The sequence below is a fragment of the Eurytemora carolleeae genome, unplaced genomic scaffold (genome assembly GCF_000591075.1).
Source record: "Eurytemora carolleeae unplaced genomic scaffold, Eaff_2.0 scaffold1627, whole genome shotgun sequence".
NCBI classification, from domain to species: Eukaryota; Metazoa; Arthropoda; class Copepoda; order Calanoida; family Temoridae; genus Eurytemora; species Eurytemora carolleeae.
This window is the reverse complement of record NW_019397529.1, coordinates 44,070-59,927: the sequence shown is the minus strand read 5'-3', so window position 1 is coordinate 59,927 and position 15,858 is coordinate 44,070. Positions and strand designations below refer to the sequence as shown.

Genomic DNA, 15,858 nt, shown 5'->3' with positions numbered 1-15,858 from the left:
GATAAAGGTTTCAAGGTAACAGTTGTAATTCTGGCAATGCCATCTTTGCATTAAGGGTTGCTTGAAATTACAATTACAGCCCTTTTTTAGGGATATATCCGAACAAATAAAGCATACATGCCTGTTTTTTTTTTGGGGGGGGGGGTATAAAGGCGCAATAAATTATATATAGCATTAACATTGGCACATATGGATTGGTTGGTTAGGTACTAAATGTTAAATAAAGTTACAAAAATATATATCAACAATCAACATTAATGTTTAATGAGTTTGTACTTAATTTGATAGAGAACTGATTTACATCCTACAAAATATAATAGGTTTGAGTTATTTTTTTTTCAGAATAATTCGAATATTTACATACATTTATATTCTTCTCGCCGTTTTTACCCCGGCCATTAAATGCCATCAAGATAAAAGAATGACATCGGAAAATCAGAATTCTGATCCCTCTTATAATGAATAGATGAATTGTTTCATCTGATATAAAATCTTTCGAAATTGAACAATTTACATGAGTATATTGGTTTCAGATAATAATATTGGTGTTTAAAACATAAAAAGACGACCGTAACAAGCTTACAACCTAAGTTCTTATTTTATAACGTGGAATGTACGGCTTTACAAATAAAAGGTTAAACTTAATCTTGATTGTTAAAAATATGCAATTAGAATTTTCATAGAACTGAATAATATAATTTTAACTGCATTGAAAAATAAATATGTGATAATATGAGCAAAGGAGAAATCTATTTATACTAAAAATGAATGAACGGAAATTTGAGTTTTCCATAAAAAATACTCAATTCTAACCGCTAAAACCACTCCTGCGGAGATGTTTGCTAAACGGCTAGAACTCCTTCTGCGGAAAAGTTTACTGAACCACTATAACTCCTTCTGCGGAAAGATTTGCTAAACAGCTAGAACTCCTCCTGCGGAGGGGTTTGCTAAACGGCTAGAAATCCTCCTGCGGAAGGGTTTCTATTGATGTCTCCAGACCCTTCCTAAACCTTCCCTCGGTGAGGGTTGTCTCCCTAGAAAGATTGTCCAACCCCTCCTCTTCTCCACTCACACTCAGATGGAAGGATGGACCTGAAGGGAAATATAACTACTAACTATAATTGAATTACAACACAATTATACTTTTATTTCTGTCTGATTTTTCTGTTAAAATAATAAAATATGAAAAAGAATATTGTGTATATTAATCAATTAATCAGATAGAAAGATTCAAAAAGATTATTCTGTTTATTCAATTTAGAAGATCCCTTAATTTTTTGTAAATCACAATCACCTTTTTATTTTTGCGAACACTACACTTAATAACAAAATATAAAATATAAATTACGAAATTATTGAGAAACTACAAGAAGGACATTAAACAAAGCATAGATAACTAGCAAAACTGCAATTGCATGGGGTTTAGTGCTTCCATAAAACAAGATATGACAAAAATGTCCCAAGTATCTATTATATATATAGTAATAATATCTAATTGTTTGTTTGTTTATATGTCCGATCATAACTAGTTAACCCTTGACCAATTTGCCTAAAATGTTGATTGGTAAACTCGGTAGAACCCCGGGAATGAAGTTGAGTAGGTTGACATTTACCGGAGAAATTTAGTTTCTAGACAAAACTGGGTTTCCAAGCTAGTTTATCACATTTCTGAAAATGATATTGTTTTAAACTTACCTTGAAATGAGCGTGCTTGGGGCAAGGAGTAATTAAGGCTTTCCTAAACAAAAAAAGGGTTAAATCCATTAATTAACTTAATTTAGAAAAACCCAATTTTTCTTATTTTTCTTATGGAATTTATCCAGGGGTAGGCTTATCTTTTTTTGAAACTTTCCATGGGGCGGGAGGGGGGTGGTGGCTGATAATCCCCGTTATTACCATTAACAATCAACCTACAGACAAAGTACCATGACCTGGAGGCTAAACTTCTGAGTGTCAAGAGATATGCGTGGATACTAAAAATATAGGTACCATATTTTTTCTATCTCCACCCGGGGATAATAATAAAACACATATTCCCTAGTGTCCCCTAGTGCTACCTGATGAAGTCGGTCCAAGAAACACATATTCCCTAGTGTCCCCTAGTGCTACCTGATGAAGTCGGTCCAAGAAAGCTTGCACTTTGTTTTCTAAACTTCCTTTTCTAAGCATTTCTCCTCCAGCTTTCTCAATTACAGTGGCAGGAGTTGACTTGTTGTTAGACACTTCTTCATCCTGAATAACGTAAATATTAAAATATTAAGTTAATCTTAAAGGGATTACAAGCGTAATTATTAATGACGTTTCATTTAAAGACGACAATGTCCTATTTAAAACGGTATATGCTTGAACCCTTAATCCGTCCTTTTTTGGACTCGAAAAGTGTTAATTGCTGTGTTTCAGGAAACATTGATATAAATTACATTCTTGATTAGATAAGCTTTAAATGGTACTCTTGTAAACCGGTTTTTGCCATCTCAGAATGGCGGCTCTCTTGGAATTATCCTTACAATCTCTTTAATTCTTTATTGTATTCTAGAAATATATAAATCTTAGGAAAGTTTGAAATATACTTAACACAAAAAAAAGAAGAAATAATGGAAATGAAAAATTTAAAATTTACCATTTCGTCCGGCGATGCTGTTTCCTCAAGGTTGAGCTGCGCCGGGGTAAACACGGCGGGGAAAGCAGAGAGATCGGCGGTATTGGATTGCTGGGGATTGAGTCCTGCAGTGTTGGATTGAAGCCTAGAAGGATCTGAAGGTTGAGAAGAGAAAGACTGAATCGAATTAACGAGAACTGAACTCCTGGTCCTAAATGTACATATCTTGATTGATTGAATTTGATATTTTGATTTTTCTTCTGGTTTCTATCAGTGAATTGATTGAAATATGATAAAATGTATTATTCATTTGAGATTCATGAACCATTTAAAAACTGTATTTTATAACTTGAATTACCGAGTAAAGAGATTTCTAGAAGCAGATGAGTGGTCACCATCACGACCTCCCTTGCCATCTTCTTGACCTCCCTGACCCGCTGCTTGACGTTCCTGAACTCCAACTCCTGCTAATTTGTTTGTCTCTGACCCCCCTCGGTGCAGGGACTGTGGTTCAATGATTGAGTGTAATCTCGATCCAGAAACCTGAACAATAATTTAGTTACGATAATGTCGGTGGAAATGCCTCAACTCGGAAATGGTTAAAAAAAATAACTCATAAAACTAATTTAATGTCGTTTTCTCTCAAGTTAAATTTTTTTAAAACATTTTAAAATAATTTTTTTTCATAGCATTGATTTAGGTCAGGTTGCGCAGCAGGCTACGTAGGGGGCCGAGCGCTGCGGTTATGGCAGACTTGGAGGCCGAGTGCTGCGGCTATGACAGACTAGGGGGCCGTGCACTGCGGCCATGGCTGTAAAAGTCGTTGTAATATAATTTTTTAATTTAAAGTTTAGAGAAGATTACATTAAATTAGTTTTTTAGAGTCCCTTTTTTCTAGGCGTTTCCATGTTGAGCCGTTTCAAAAGTCGGCGGAGGTGGCAGATGGGTAGAACCGACAAAAGGAATAGGACCTGGACCAATCAAAGAGCAGGAGCGACCTTTACGCATGACCAAACATACTAACTTCAAAGACCGATGCTCTTAAATGCCTTCAGACATTAGTATGACAATTATGACATTACATATGAGTATGACAATTATGACATTACATATGAGTATGACAATATGACAATACATATGAGTATGACAATATGACATTACATATGAGTATGACAATATGACATTACATATGAGTATGACAATATGATAATACATACGAGTATAACAATATGACATTACATATGAGTATGAAAATTATGGCATTACATATGAGTATAACAATTGATAATACATATGAGTATAACAATATGACATTACATATGAGTATGGCAATATGACATTACATATGAGTATGAAAATTATGGCATTACATATGAGTATAACAATTGATAATACATATGAGTATGACAATATGACATTACATATGAGTATGGCAATTATGACATTACATATGAGTATGACAATATGACAATACATATGAGTATGACAATATGATAATACATATGAGTATGACAATATGACAATACATATGAGTATGACGATACATATGAGTATGACAATATGATAATGCATATGAGTATGACAATATGTATGACAATACATATGAGTATGACAATATGACAACAAATATGAGTATGACAATATGACAATTTTGAACCTTAAATGGAGTTGTTTTGAGCTAAATTTGATCAGTTTCTGCTTAATATTAGAAATAAAAAATTGGACCTGACGTGTTGGAGGGGAATGTGCATAGTAATGAGGCGGAGCCCGCCGATCTCCATGCTGTTTGGACGAAGGGTTCCCGCCGAATTCTGAAATGAAAGGTACGTTCCTAGAAGTCTGATTTTTTCAATTTATAAAATAAGAAATAAAAATTTTTCATGAATCAAATCAACGTAATAAGATCGAATGAAAAAATAAAATAGTTATGCATTGTCTTAATAAATAATAACTTTAACAGTCAACCCAATCAACTTAGAATTTGCATAACGAAATAAAAACAATCCAGCTTGCTTCTACCGAGGTTCCCAATCAAAACTTGAGGCAAATCGGTCCAGGGGTTCCTCAGTTATGATCGAACAACCAAAACAACAAACAACGATTACTACATTATACATACATATACTATCTTGGGAACCCGCCCAGGTTACTTAAAGTTACTCCCGTCGTTTACCCGCACTACAATGATTTTACCGGGAAACTAAATTTTCTCCTGTTAAAGTCGATCCTCTCAACTTAGAATTTCAAAACCAAGCTAAGAACATTCCAGTGGTGATTTCAAGTTCCCCAATCAAAATTTTTGACAAATCGGTCAAGAAGTTCTCGAGTTTTAATCGGACAAACGAACAGAAATTTAAACTTTATATAGATATAAATGTGAGTTAAGAGGTGTAGTACTGAACTGAAATATTCCTACCTTGTCTATTAAAATGAATGGAAGAATTGGTGCTTGGTGGTGGTTGAGTAGAAGGCGTTCCTTCAACAAGAATAAAATCAATTATTAATTATTTGCCATTAATAATTTATAATGATTTCGTTCAGAATTAGATAATCTTAGTTTCATGTTATTTAATTTAAAATATAAACCAATTTCTTTAAAGAAAGATTTTATGATTCATTTGATACCAATGAGACATTTTTACTGTGTTCAATTTTTAAATAAGAGCGTAAAGACGTTTGTAATTGAAGCAATTTCAAGTTAAAAGTAATTTAAGTTAAAATATAAACGAAATTCTTTATATCTCTGCTAATTCTGTAAGCACAAAAAGGCAGACCACTTTTTGAAAATGACAGGACTAAATTTATTTTGTGATTGTTACTTCAAGAAGCATACTTATCAAATAAAGTTAACAAAGAAATTCCGTAAATTATTTCAAAACTCGAAGATGATCTTCACGTGGGCTCTCGATTGTCAAAAATTCCGCTTCTTTGAGAATATGACTGAATAATGTATAGAAACCTGTGTTGCTTTTAAATATATGTTCTGGTAAAGAGCGTTCCTGGACACCAGTCCCAGAGCTAAAGTTTGGAGGCAGGTATTTCGGAGGTGGAGGAGGATTAAACACAGGTACTGCTAAACTTCTACTTTCGGAGGCTGGATCCTCAATAGCAGAATCAGAGGAAGGGGAGGTTGGCCTCGATGCTCCCGAGTCTGTGTTAGAGGCTGAGTCTGTGGGTCTGAAGCCACGAACTTGTTTCCTATTCGCGGCAGGGTGGTTTGGTTTGGTTGGAGAAGGATGGTTTGGTTTGGTTGGAGCATGATTGTAAAGGGTTTGTCCAAGAATATCTTGTGTTCGGTTAACCAGGGATTGCGGCAGAGTTGTACCGGGCCTCGGGAGCTCCAGTCCTAAATTCAATACCAATCAACCAATCTATCATTTATCTATTTATGATGTCAAGTCGATGTCGACCCAACATTAACCTCCTTATATGAGATGTTAGAAAATCTTAACACAGAATAGGTAGTGTTGTAGATAGTCTTTCATAGTAATGCTTGAATTAGAGAGTAAGCTAATAAAACAGGTGTGTTCTATATTGTTTCTTTAAAGATTACCCGCCCCCGTCAGATCTTTCAAAGAACATTGTATATTTGTATATGAAAAAACCCGATTTACATGGGAAAAAAGTATCAAAAAGAATGGAAAACTTGCCTTTTGATTTTCAATTTTTTTTCTTCCCCAGTTTTAAAATTATACCCCCCTTTAATAAAACAAAAGTGTTTTCATCAGGTAAAACGACTGGAGTAAACTGCTTAAAATAAAAATGGAATAAAATTCATTAAAGAGACTGCCTCTGAATTCTGAGAAGATCAGGACGAACCAATTTAGACCGAAAAATAAAAAAATACATTTTTATGCAAAAAATTGTTAAACCTTCTAGACCATGTTGTAGCTGAGCTCGGATATCAACGGTTAGACTTCGCAACCTCGCTATCTCAGCCTCCTGCTCCCTAGAGAATAAGGAACATAAGGAAACAGAATCTGCAAGATACCCCAATGTAGACCCCCAGACTACCGCCAGGTGTAGGAAGCACTGTCCCACACCAGGGGTCTATATAATTCCATCTAATGTGACTAAATGTTGATTGATTGATATTGATGTTGTCATTGTAAACAATTGTAAGTATGATGTCAAGTTGTAAAAAAAATTCCGTACTGCAAAAGTGCAGAATGTATACTGCAAGGGAGTGTTTATTTTTCTGTATATCATAATTTATCTCTTATATTGATTACTGATATTTACATATTTTAACACCCCAAATGCAGTACACATTTCTGCAGTGTACTACACGTACACAAAAACTTGCCAAAAATCACAATGACAGAGAAAGTGTACTTTCATTCCCCTAAATGTACTTTCAACCCCGATCCCTTCACGAATTATAAATTGAATTATATGAACCCCAGTCCCACAACAGTTTAAAAGCTGGACCTTTATCCCACACTTGGTTTTCCCAGAGACTATTTGGTCAAAGGGAATGTTCACAATTATCAAAGAGAATATAGAAAGATAAATTTGAAATCCTTAGAATTCTTTTTATTTCCATATAAATTTAAACCAGTGCTTAGGATCCGGATCCGTTGGATCCGCAAGATTTTGGCTTCCTGGATCCGGATCCATTTTTTTCCAGTGCGGATCCAGAATCCGGTTCCGCATCAAAATTAAATGGATCCTGAGCAATGATTTAAACAAAACAAAGTTAAACTACACCAATAATATACGTAATATGTATATATATAATATATCTATGTGTGTGTATAAATCTTTATAATAATTTATAAAAATTATGATAATAATCAAACACAACAGATATCAAAAAGAAGTAGAATCAGAACCAACACCAGGTTTATTGCAATTTGCTTTTCAAAGTTGTCGGCCAACAAGATAAACAAAAACATATAATACAAAATACTGACTAAATTATGATTAACTATTTGTGAATTCCACCTTAAGTAAGTGACAAATCCGGCAGCTTTTCTAAATTTTGGAGAAATTCAGTCAAAAGAAAAATGGAAGTGAGACGATTCAAACCTGAATTTTGCTTCATAGGCTTTTACGGTTGCTATCTCTTTATCAAGCTGACTGTTTAGAAGCTTATTCTTATTCTCTAGTTCTAGCAGCTTCCCTTCCTTAAACATTTCATCAATCAATTCAACATTCCTTCCTTAAAGGGAGTGACCGGCTATGTAAGGTAGTTGAACTGAGGATGCAGTGTTGTGGAAAACTTCTTTCGGATTCATTTGAGACATATTAAACTTTTCTAAGATCTGTAAATCCTGAGTTTGAGCGCAAATTCGACGTTCAAAACTCCTACTTTCGGGTGGATATGTTTTCAGAATTAGTTTTTTTACTCCCTTTAAAAACCGATTTTGTGGTACGCCAACAATTTTATAAAATACCGCTAAAGAAAAAAATACTTTTGCAGGGCCATCCACCAGCTTAAAACAGTGGAAGAAAGAAATAAAAAATCGTTTATTTTCTAGGTGTGAGAAAATCTTAGTAATAACGTACAAAAAACTGTAAAATAAATATGTGTATAAAAAAGGTGGATTAAAAAAACACAATAAATTTTAAACCCAGTAAACACAGTTGATAGGAAAAAGAAATAAGTGAAGAATAAAAAACAATGATTAAACAACTTTAAATAAAAACATAGTTGAGGAGAACTAGAAAGAAGAGAAGAAAAATAACAATGATTAAACCTTTAAAACAGAAAACATATTAATTAGGATAGAATGAAGAAAAATACAAAACAAAAAATAAATGATTGAACCCTTTTAAACAGAAAACAGACTTGATAAGAAACCGAAGAGAATGTTTAAACCTGTGCTGCCCTATCAGAACCAAGCTGGACCAGGTTCCTGTTGTTTCCGGTCAACCTGGAAATCATCTGCTTCAGTTCAACTACCTGAACAATCAATTAATATATTAACTACCTGAACAATCAATTAATATATCAACTACCTTAACAATCAATTAATAGTTCAACTACCTGAACAATCAATTACTAGTTCGAATACCTGAACATTCAATTAATAGTTCAAATACCTGAACAATCAATTAATAGTTTAAATACCTAAACAAGCAATTAATAGTTCAACTACCTGAACAAACAATTTATAGTTCAACAACAAAGACAAACAATAAATAGTTCAATTACATCAACAAAATTCAGCCACCTATGCATGCCAAAATAAAATAAAAACGGCTATTCCGATTAGCACCAAACAAATTTGTCAATTAATCCATCAATCAATCAATCAATCAGAAATGTAGGGACGTCCTAAACCCACATATCATGGCCCAAGATAACTTTACTAAACCTTTTGAATTTCTTTACCTGGGCGTTTAAGCTCTCATTAGTATCCTGGGATATCCTGGTCTGAGCTAATGTGGTTTCATACGCTCTCTTATACCTAAACAATCCCCTAATCGATACCTAATCAATCAATCATTTAATTAATCTGGCAACCTATTAATCAATCAATCGCTCAATGACCAACCAATTATTTATTCAACACAGCAACCGTTTAATTAATCAGCTACCAATTAATCAATTTATCAATAATAAACATTTATTCGATCCAGCAACCAAATAATCAATTAGTAACTCGTTTATCAACAAATCATTTAATGAACTCAGCAGCCAATTAATCAATCAACCACTCATCAAATCAAATCATAATAACCATTTAATGAACCCAGCAGACAATTAATCATACAATTACTCGTCAAATCAAATAAACCCAACCATTTAACGAACCCAACAACTAATTAATCAATCAATCACTCTCAAATTAAATTGTACTAACCATTTAATGAACCTGGCAACCAACTAATCAATCAAACACTCATAAAAAATCATACCAATGATTTGATGATCAATTCTTACCTTGCAATTTCAGATTTATATTTTGTCAAAGTTTCCATATTCCTTGCACGTTCCTCCTCCCATTCTTTCCTTCGCTCTTTTACTTCCTCATTATCTTTCCTTCCGTTATCTTTTCTAGTTTCTTTCGGAGGGTTGATGCAGGTTCCTCCACTGGGTCCAGAGACAGGTTTGATTGGTTCAGATTTTCTCCGAGAGTCTTGCTCGTCAATTTCTTTAAGAAACTCGTAAACATCCTGAACAAAACGTTTTTATGAAAAAAATCTATAAAAAAAAGTCTTCCGAGAAATGAACTAAGTATGAAACAAGTCATTTAAAATAACAAGACAAAACCACCAAAATAAACCATAACATCATACACAAACAAACAAACAAACAAACAAACAAGTCTATGTGGTTCCCGCATGTGGACTAAGCCAGTAAACAAGACAATCTGCTGATATATTCAACCTGAAACCAAAAAACCTCAAACTAGAACTGAGAAGGAAGTGCCTTAGTAACAGAGTTGTAAACTCTTGGAATAAACTACCACAATATATGAAATCTGCCAAAAATGTAAATGTATTCAATAACAATTATGATCACTACATTAGATCCACAATGATCACTGGGATCAATTCACAAACCTAGAGGATACCATTCTACCATCAGATGATCATCAGTTCCTAAAAAATCTGAGGATCTACACTCAAGTATCAAGTAATTAGCCAAACAAACAAACTATCAACCATGTATCATGATTCATGAACGACCAAAATATGCAGAGTCATAACATTGGACACTAAAAAACAAGCAACCACCCATACAAACACGCAAACAAACACTGCGCCTCCATTAAATCACTACAACAATAATAACATGAGTTTAGTGAAGAACATTGATAAAACAAAAAGATATCTATCAATATTTCTTTAACAAATATAAAAAATATCACCACAAAAAAAAATATTCAAAATGTGTTGAAAATAATGTAAACCTTGACACCGCTGGCTTGAATTATCTGTTTAAGTTCTTCAATAAGATTAGGCACAGTTCGTTCCTGAGTCAAAACCTAAAAGAAACAATCGTTGACTAGCGGCCAAGATGAACATGCATATCGTCCAAGACAGATTTTCAAAAAAATTAATACAAATTCACTTAATTAGAACGAACAATCGTTTCTTGGTCTATACCTCTTTTTCGACAGCTACAGACTTTGTTCTTCCAGGTTTTGTACGACGAGGGCTTCGGCTGGTCGGCTTGCGCTCGGAATGTTTGGCGGATTTGCTGTCGTTTGATTTTAGCGGAATATTCTGGTTTGGTTTGGTGTGTACAGTGATTTGAACAATTGTATTCTTGTCCCGTACAACCTTCTCGACAGTGTGGTTGGCCGGGGCCATATCGTCGCTGTAAAAATCGTTGTCATTTAAAGGAATGTAAACGTATTTTCAAGTTTATCTGATAAATACTGTGGAAGATATTGTTGCTCTTTTAGCTAAACAAGGCTTAAATTTTGAAAATTCCCCTATTGTTTCTGTAACAAGAAATCCGCAATTAGAAAAATCATGCCTTTCTCATTCATTCTTGATTAAACAAAGCTTTGAAGGGTCCTGTTGTAAATCGGACACGAAACGCCATCAGTCCCTTTTAAATTTAAAATATTGATAGAAAAATTTCGAAATATTTGTTTAAAAAATGTTTACCTTGAATCCCTGGAGTTGGCCTTGAATTGAGAATGCAAAAGGTTTGAACATCGATCAAGGCGGCTTCCTTAAAGAAAAAAGAAGAAGATAAAGAAGGGAAATTAAACAAAGCCTATGGCAAACACCGCATTTTGGGATTTTATTTGGTTTGATTGCGGCCACATTATTAAATTGACAAAGTGAAAGCCGATATGTGAGGTTATTTCTTGCCTTTATGTTTACTTTCAACATTGATTTTTAGATCTCGAGCTGTAGTAGCAGTTTTCTCATATTTAAAATATGGAATTTCTTTCTTTTATTCTTTCATTTTTATATAATTTGTACTCCCTACTCCTTAATCCCTATCTTGTTACCAGCTTGGTTTTGGTCTATAATATATTCTTTTTTGTTTTGTAATATACATAACATGTTGGTGTTTATACTCAGCCTCTGCGTTGTACTGTAATCTTGTTTCAAGGAATTTGACATTTTTGGTAAAAAACTGTTGAAAATTATCACACTTATCTGACAAAAGTTCGGTTTAAAAAAATGTCAGTTAAGATTTTGGAACTTTTAACAATCTGCAAGAAATGAGACGTAATTTAAAGTAACCCTCCGTTTTATAAAGTGGCATGTCCGATTTACAAATGTTTGTAGTTTTTATTTAAGCTGTTTTATCTTCCGAAAAACAGTTTTTTGAGCTTTTTGTTAGCCCCGAGGTACCCTTCAGGGTTGAAGTGGGAGTGTAGAAATTGATCTCGATATTCAATCCGTTTATTTAAATTATCCCTGCAGGGTATGATCATCAAAAGATATCGAAAAGGAATTAAATTAATCTGTAGTTCTGCAAATGATGGAGATCAATGATTGATTCACAATACAACAGTTCTGACTTCACGACGAATTTCTGAGATTGTCATTAGCCAATATTTTTTTGAATTCCTTTGAGGTTTTTATCATTCATTCCCTATTGCAATAATGGTATTTACAAATTAAAATAAATTACTAAAAACATGTTAAATAATGATAATAATTAATCATCATTTTCATTTTCATATGTGATAGAAATCATTTTGAAAATTTCAAATCAACGTTTTAACTTAAAATGAGAATGACACCAAATGGTAATAATAATTAACATTTGTCCATAATTTCGTAGAAACCAAGGAATCGAATGCTTGGTTTCTGAAAATTTGAAAAGGAATGTGTAATTATTTTCATAATAATTAGCAGAAAATCCACCATTCAATTTATTAAGTTACTAAATATTGGAATATTTAAAGGATTACAACTGTTCTGTAGGGTTACAAACACTTATTAGAAACACAAAGACGTGTTAAGTGCAATCATTTTCCAATTTTCCAGATTCTCAGTTTCTGTCTATTTGAGTCAAAAATACATCATTCAATAGAAATTGACGTGTTCAGTTAATTAACTTTTAAAATTCGTGTACAAAATAAAAATTCTGACATTTTTTCAGTCATGAAGTATTTTTAATATCTGAACAACTAGAATATTCCTTTTAAAAATCAAAATCCTTTAACAGAAATCCTTTCAAAAATCAAAATCCTTTAACAGAAATCCTTTCAAAAATCAAAGACCTTTAACAGAAAAAGTTCAAATTTTCGGTAGAGAAGAAATCAATAAAAACTGCAACTTACCTAACTCTATTACATCTTGTTTCCACTTCCTGGACATTTCGCAGGCGGACAGAACAGCATTTTTTTCTGGAATTTTGTTAAATCAACACCCAGCCCCGCTTTAGTGAAATAGATTGTGTTTATTGTGAGGAATGATTACAGAATATAAAGCAATGATAATAATACTCATAAAATAATAATAATGTGTTCACCTTAAGTTTATCCCATAAAAATGGTTTACATAAAATGTACATATTAATCAAACAATTTATCTATTGCATTGAAGAGTGGATACGGTACTGTACTGCATGCAGTTTAATGTAAAACATGTACATTGAAATTAGAAAAAGAATAAGCAGAAATATGGCAATGTTGTGACCAGTTTCAAACAAGCAGATTTTCTTTAAATGCACACACAATTTTATCAGTCATATTAAATACATATCTAAATTTATACAATTGTAAAAAAATCAATAATTTGGACGTACGTATTTTTTACAAGAAATTTTTTTTTCAGGAAATAACAATACATTTCATTGAAAAAAATTGAAATTGTATAATGGACAGATATTGTTTTGGTATGAAGATTGTAAGAAATGAGTCATAATTCTACAACATAACTTTTTTATCGCATCACTATAGATATCAAATAATTAGTTCTTGCAAATTTAAAAGTTTTACTTTAGAATTATAGAGAGTTAAAAATAAGATAGAGAATTCACAACTCTTGTAAAAAACAGGAGAAACAATACAAACCAAATTGGCACAAAAATTTGTGTTGCTTTTATCCTATTTTTTAGTAGCATAATTTTGCATATACCCTTCGTATTCTTGCGAAAAAAGGAAACTTTTAAGGCCGCTCGTATTTTTGTGAGAAAAAAAGAAGAATCTAAGACCGTTCATATTTTGTTTTTGTGAGAAAAAAGAAGAATTAAAGACCGTTATATGTTTGTGATAAAAAAAGAAGAATCTAAGACCGTTCATATTTTATTTTTGTGAGAAGAATTAAAGACCGTCATATTTTTGTGATGAAAAAAGGAATCCGACAGCGTTCGTATTTTGTAAGAAAAAAAAATAGAATGTTCATATTTTATTTTTGTGAGAAAAAGAAGTACTAAGACCGTTCATATTTTTGTAAATGTAAAGCAGGTATTTTAGATGTAAACAATATATAAAGTAAATGATCTAATTGACTTAAAGAGTTTCTTACTTTTTCAATGCTCTTTAATTACATATTTAAACAAGATACATAAAAAATACTTAATTGAAATCTTTAATATGGAATGAATTGAACGAATTCAAACATAAACCTGTCATGACTCAGGTTACACCTCTACTTCAAGCTTGCATATACAGTACGTATAGATGATTTATTGACGAGTACCAGGTTTTCTTTAAAAATATTTATGCACCGGAAACAGCATGTGACGCGGCATTACAAGATTTGCCGCTTCCTCCGGTAGATGTCGTTCCTGCTTGGGAATAGTATCTTCGCGGGACAGATTTTCGATTCTGTTCAGCGCATGAGGATCAAGGCGTCCAAGAGCATTTTCATGACGAGCCATTTCATGGCGATTCATCATATCCTACGAAATATTTGTTAATTTTCCAGTTTTGAAATGTTTTACATCGATTATTTACCTGTCGTATTCCTGCTTCTATACGCGCCATATTGCTCTCCCACGAGTGTTGCGCAACTGCGGCATCGTGGTGTACAACTGGTGGCTGTTGCTGCGGCGCTGGAGCACGATTGGGTTTCCCGCGTTTTCTTGCCTCCGCAACTACTCGGGTTGGTTCACCGGGGACCTTCTGATTACGTTGCAAAGTTATCCTGAAAATATTTTTGCTTAATTTTGTTTGTTTGAAAATGGTGAACTTCAAAAGACGATTTTGACTTTATAAGCAGTGGTAAATATTATTAAGAATTAACCCTTCCCCCCCCCCCCCCGCCAGGGACGGGGGAATGATTTTTAAAGATCTGGGGAAAAGAATGAAAAATAGGACATGAAAAAGCAAGTTCTTTTATTTCACACTTTTTACCCAATAATTTATTAGTTACACATTACACCCCTTGTAATAAAGGCTAAACAATTAAGGAAAAATCCTACTTGTTTTGCTCAAGTTCCTCTTCGTTCATTTCCCGGCCATGTCGGTTCCGTTTCATCATTCCTTCTGCCTGGCACAATGTGATTTTGTGAACCTAAAATAAAATTATTACATTATTATGGTTTATAAATCAAGGCCAGAAAAAAATATAAAAAGTCTTTTTCGGTCTGGATTGGAAACGCAAATTTAAACTTGTTTCCAAAAGAACGACAAACAGATCTCAATATAAAATCAAATTTTAGCATTAACATTTACGAAACTTAAATCCACGGTATCAGCATCAAATTAAATTTTAAGTGAACCCTGCATTTGAGGAGTGGCAAGTCCAATAATAAACTGTACCCTTCAAACTTCTGTCTAATCAAGATCGACGGAGCTATGAGAATTTTTCTCGCTAAAAATTATGTGCCTTTCGAAACCAAGTGACGCAATTCACACTGAGTGTACAATCAGTTTCCCGGCACTTAATATTTAAGAATATCTATCTCGCGAAAAATCAAACAAAGGTTTAAAGGATACAGAATTTTTTTATCTATAAATAAAAGATCCCTTCAGATTCCGTCTGCAGTCCCTTTAAGCACAGATTCATATCTTCGAAAAATATATGATATTAAGGATTACCGACCTTAGTTGTATGGGAGTTTAAGTTTGATGATGTGGAGCTAAGATGTCCGCAAATAGGACAAGAAAATGGCTTCACGTCGGAGTGGGTGGTAAGATGATTCTGAACAATTATCATTTACAATATAACAATAGACATCAGGATCTTTCACGAAAAAAATAATACCAAATGTGAGTGATATCAATGATAGTAATTAAAAAAATAATATAGACAATTTTGACAATAATAATGATACTAATTATGACAACGATAGTGATGATAATGATGATAGTGATGACAGTGCCAGTGCCAGTTCCAGTGCCAGTGCCAGTGCCAATGCCAATGCCAATGACAATGACAAT

The 15,858-nt window shown here is 33.2% G+C and overlaps 2 protein-coding genes across 2 annotated transcripts; both read right to left on the bottom strand.

Moving 5' to 3' along the window:
• Positions 1-265: 265 nt before the first annotated feature.
• Positions 266-13,700, bottom strand: LOC111714745 (uncharacterized). The gene is made up of 17 exons (XM_023489925.1): positions 12,811-13,700; positions 11,171-11,237; positions 10,661-10,874; positions 10,465-10,539; positions 9,492-9,724; positions 8,940-9,015; positions 8,424-8,507; positions 7,631-7,728; positions 6,472-6,548; positions 5,559-5,945; positions 5,016-5,075; positions 4,325-4,410; positions 2,958-3,142; positions 2,621-2,810; positions 2,110-2,232; positions 1,696-1,738; positions 266-1,092 (listed from the first exon to the last, which is right to left on the bottom strand). Exons 1-17 carry the CDS (start codon positions 12,845-12,847, stop codon positions 956-958), a joined length of 2,172 nt encoding a protein of 723 aa, XP_023345693.1. The 5' UTR covers positions 12,848-13,700; the 3' UTR covers positions 266-955.
• Positions 13,701-13,852: 152 nt separating this feature from the next.
• LOC111714746 (uncharacterized) lies at positions 13,853-15,662 on the bottom strand. Its single transcript, XM_023489926.1, has 4 exons — positions 15,521-15,662; positions 14,898-14,989; positions 14,431-14,620; positions 13,853-14,375 (listed from the first exon to the last, which is right to left on the bottom strand). Exons 1-4 carry the CDS (start codon positions 15,632-15,634, stop codon positions 14,184-14,186), a joined length of 588 nt encoding a protein of 195 aa, XP_023345694.1. The 5' UTR covers positions 15,635-15,662; the 3' UTR covers positions 13,853-14,183.
• Positions 15,663-15,858: the final 196 nt, after the last annotated feature.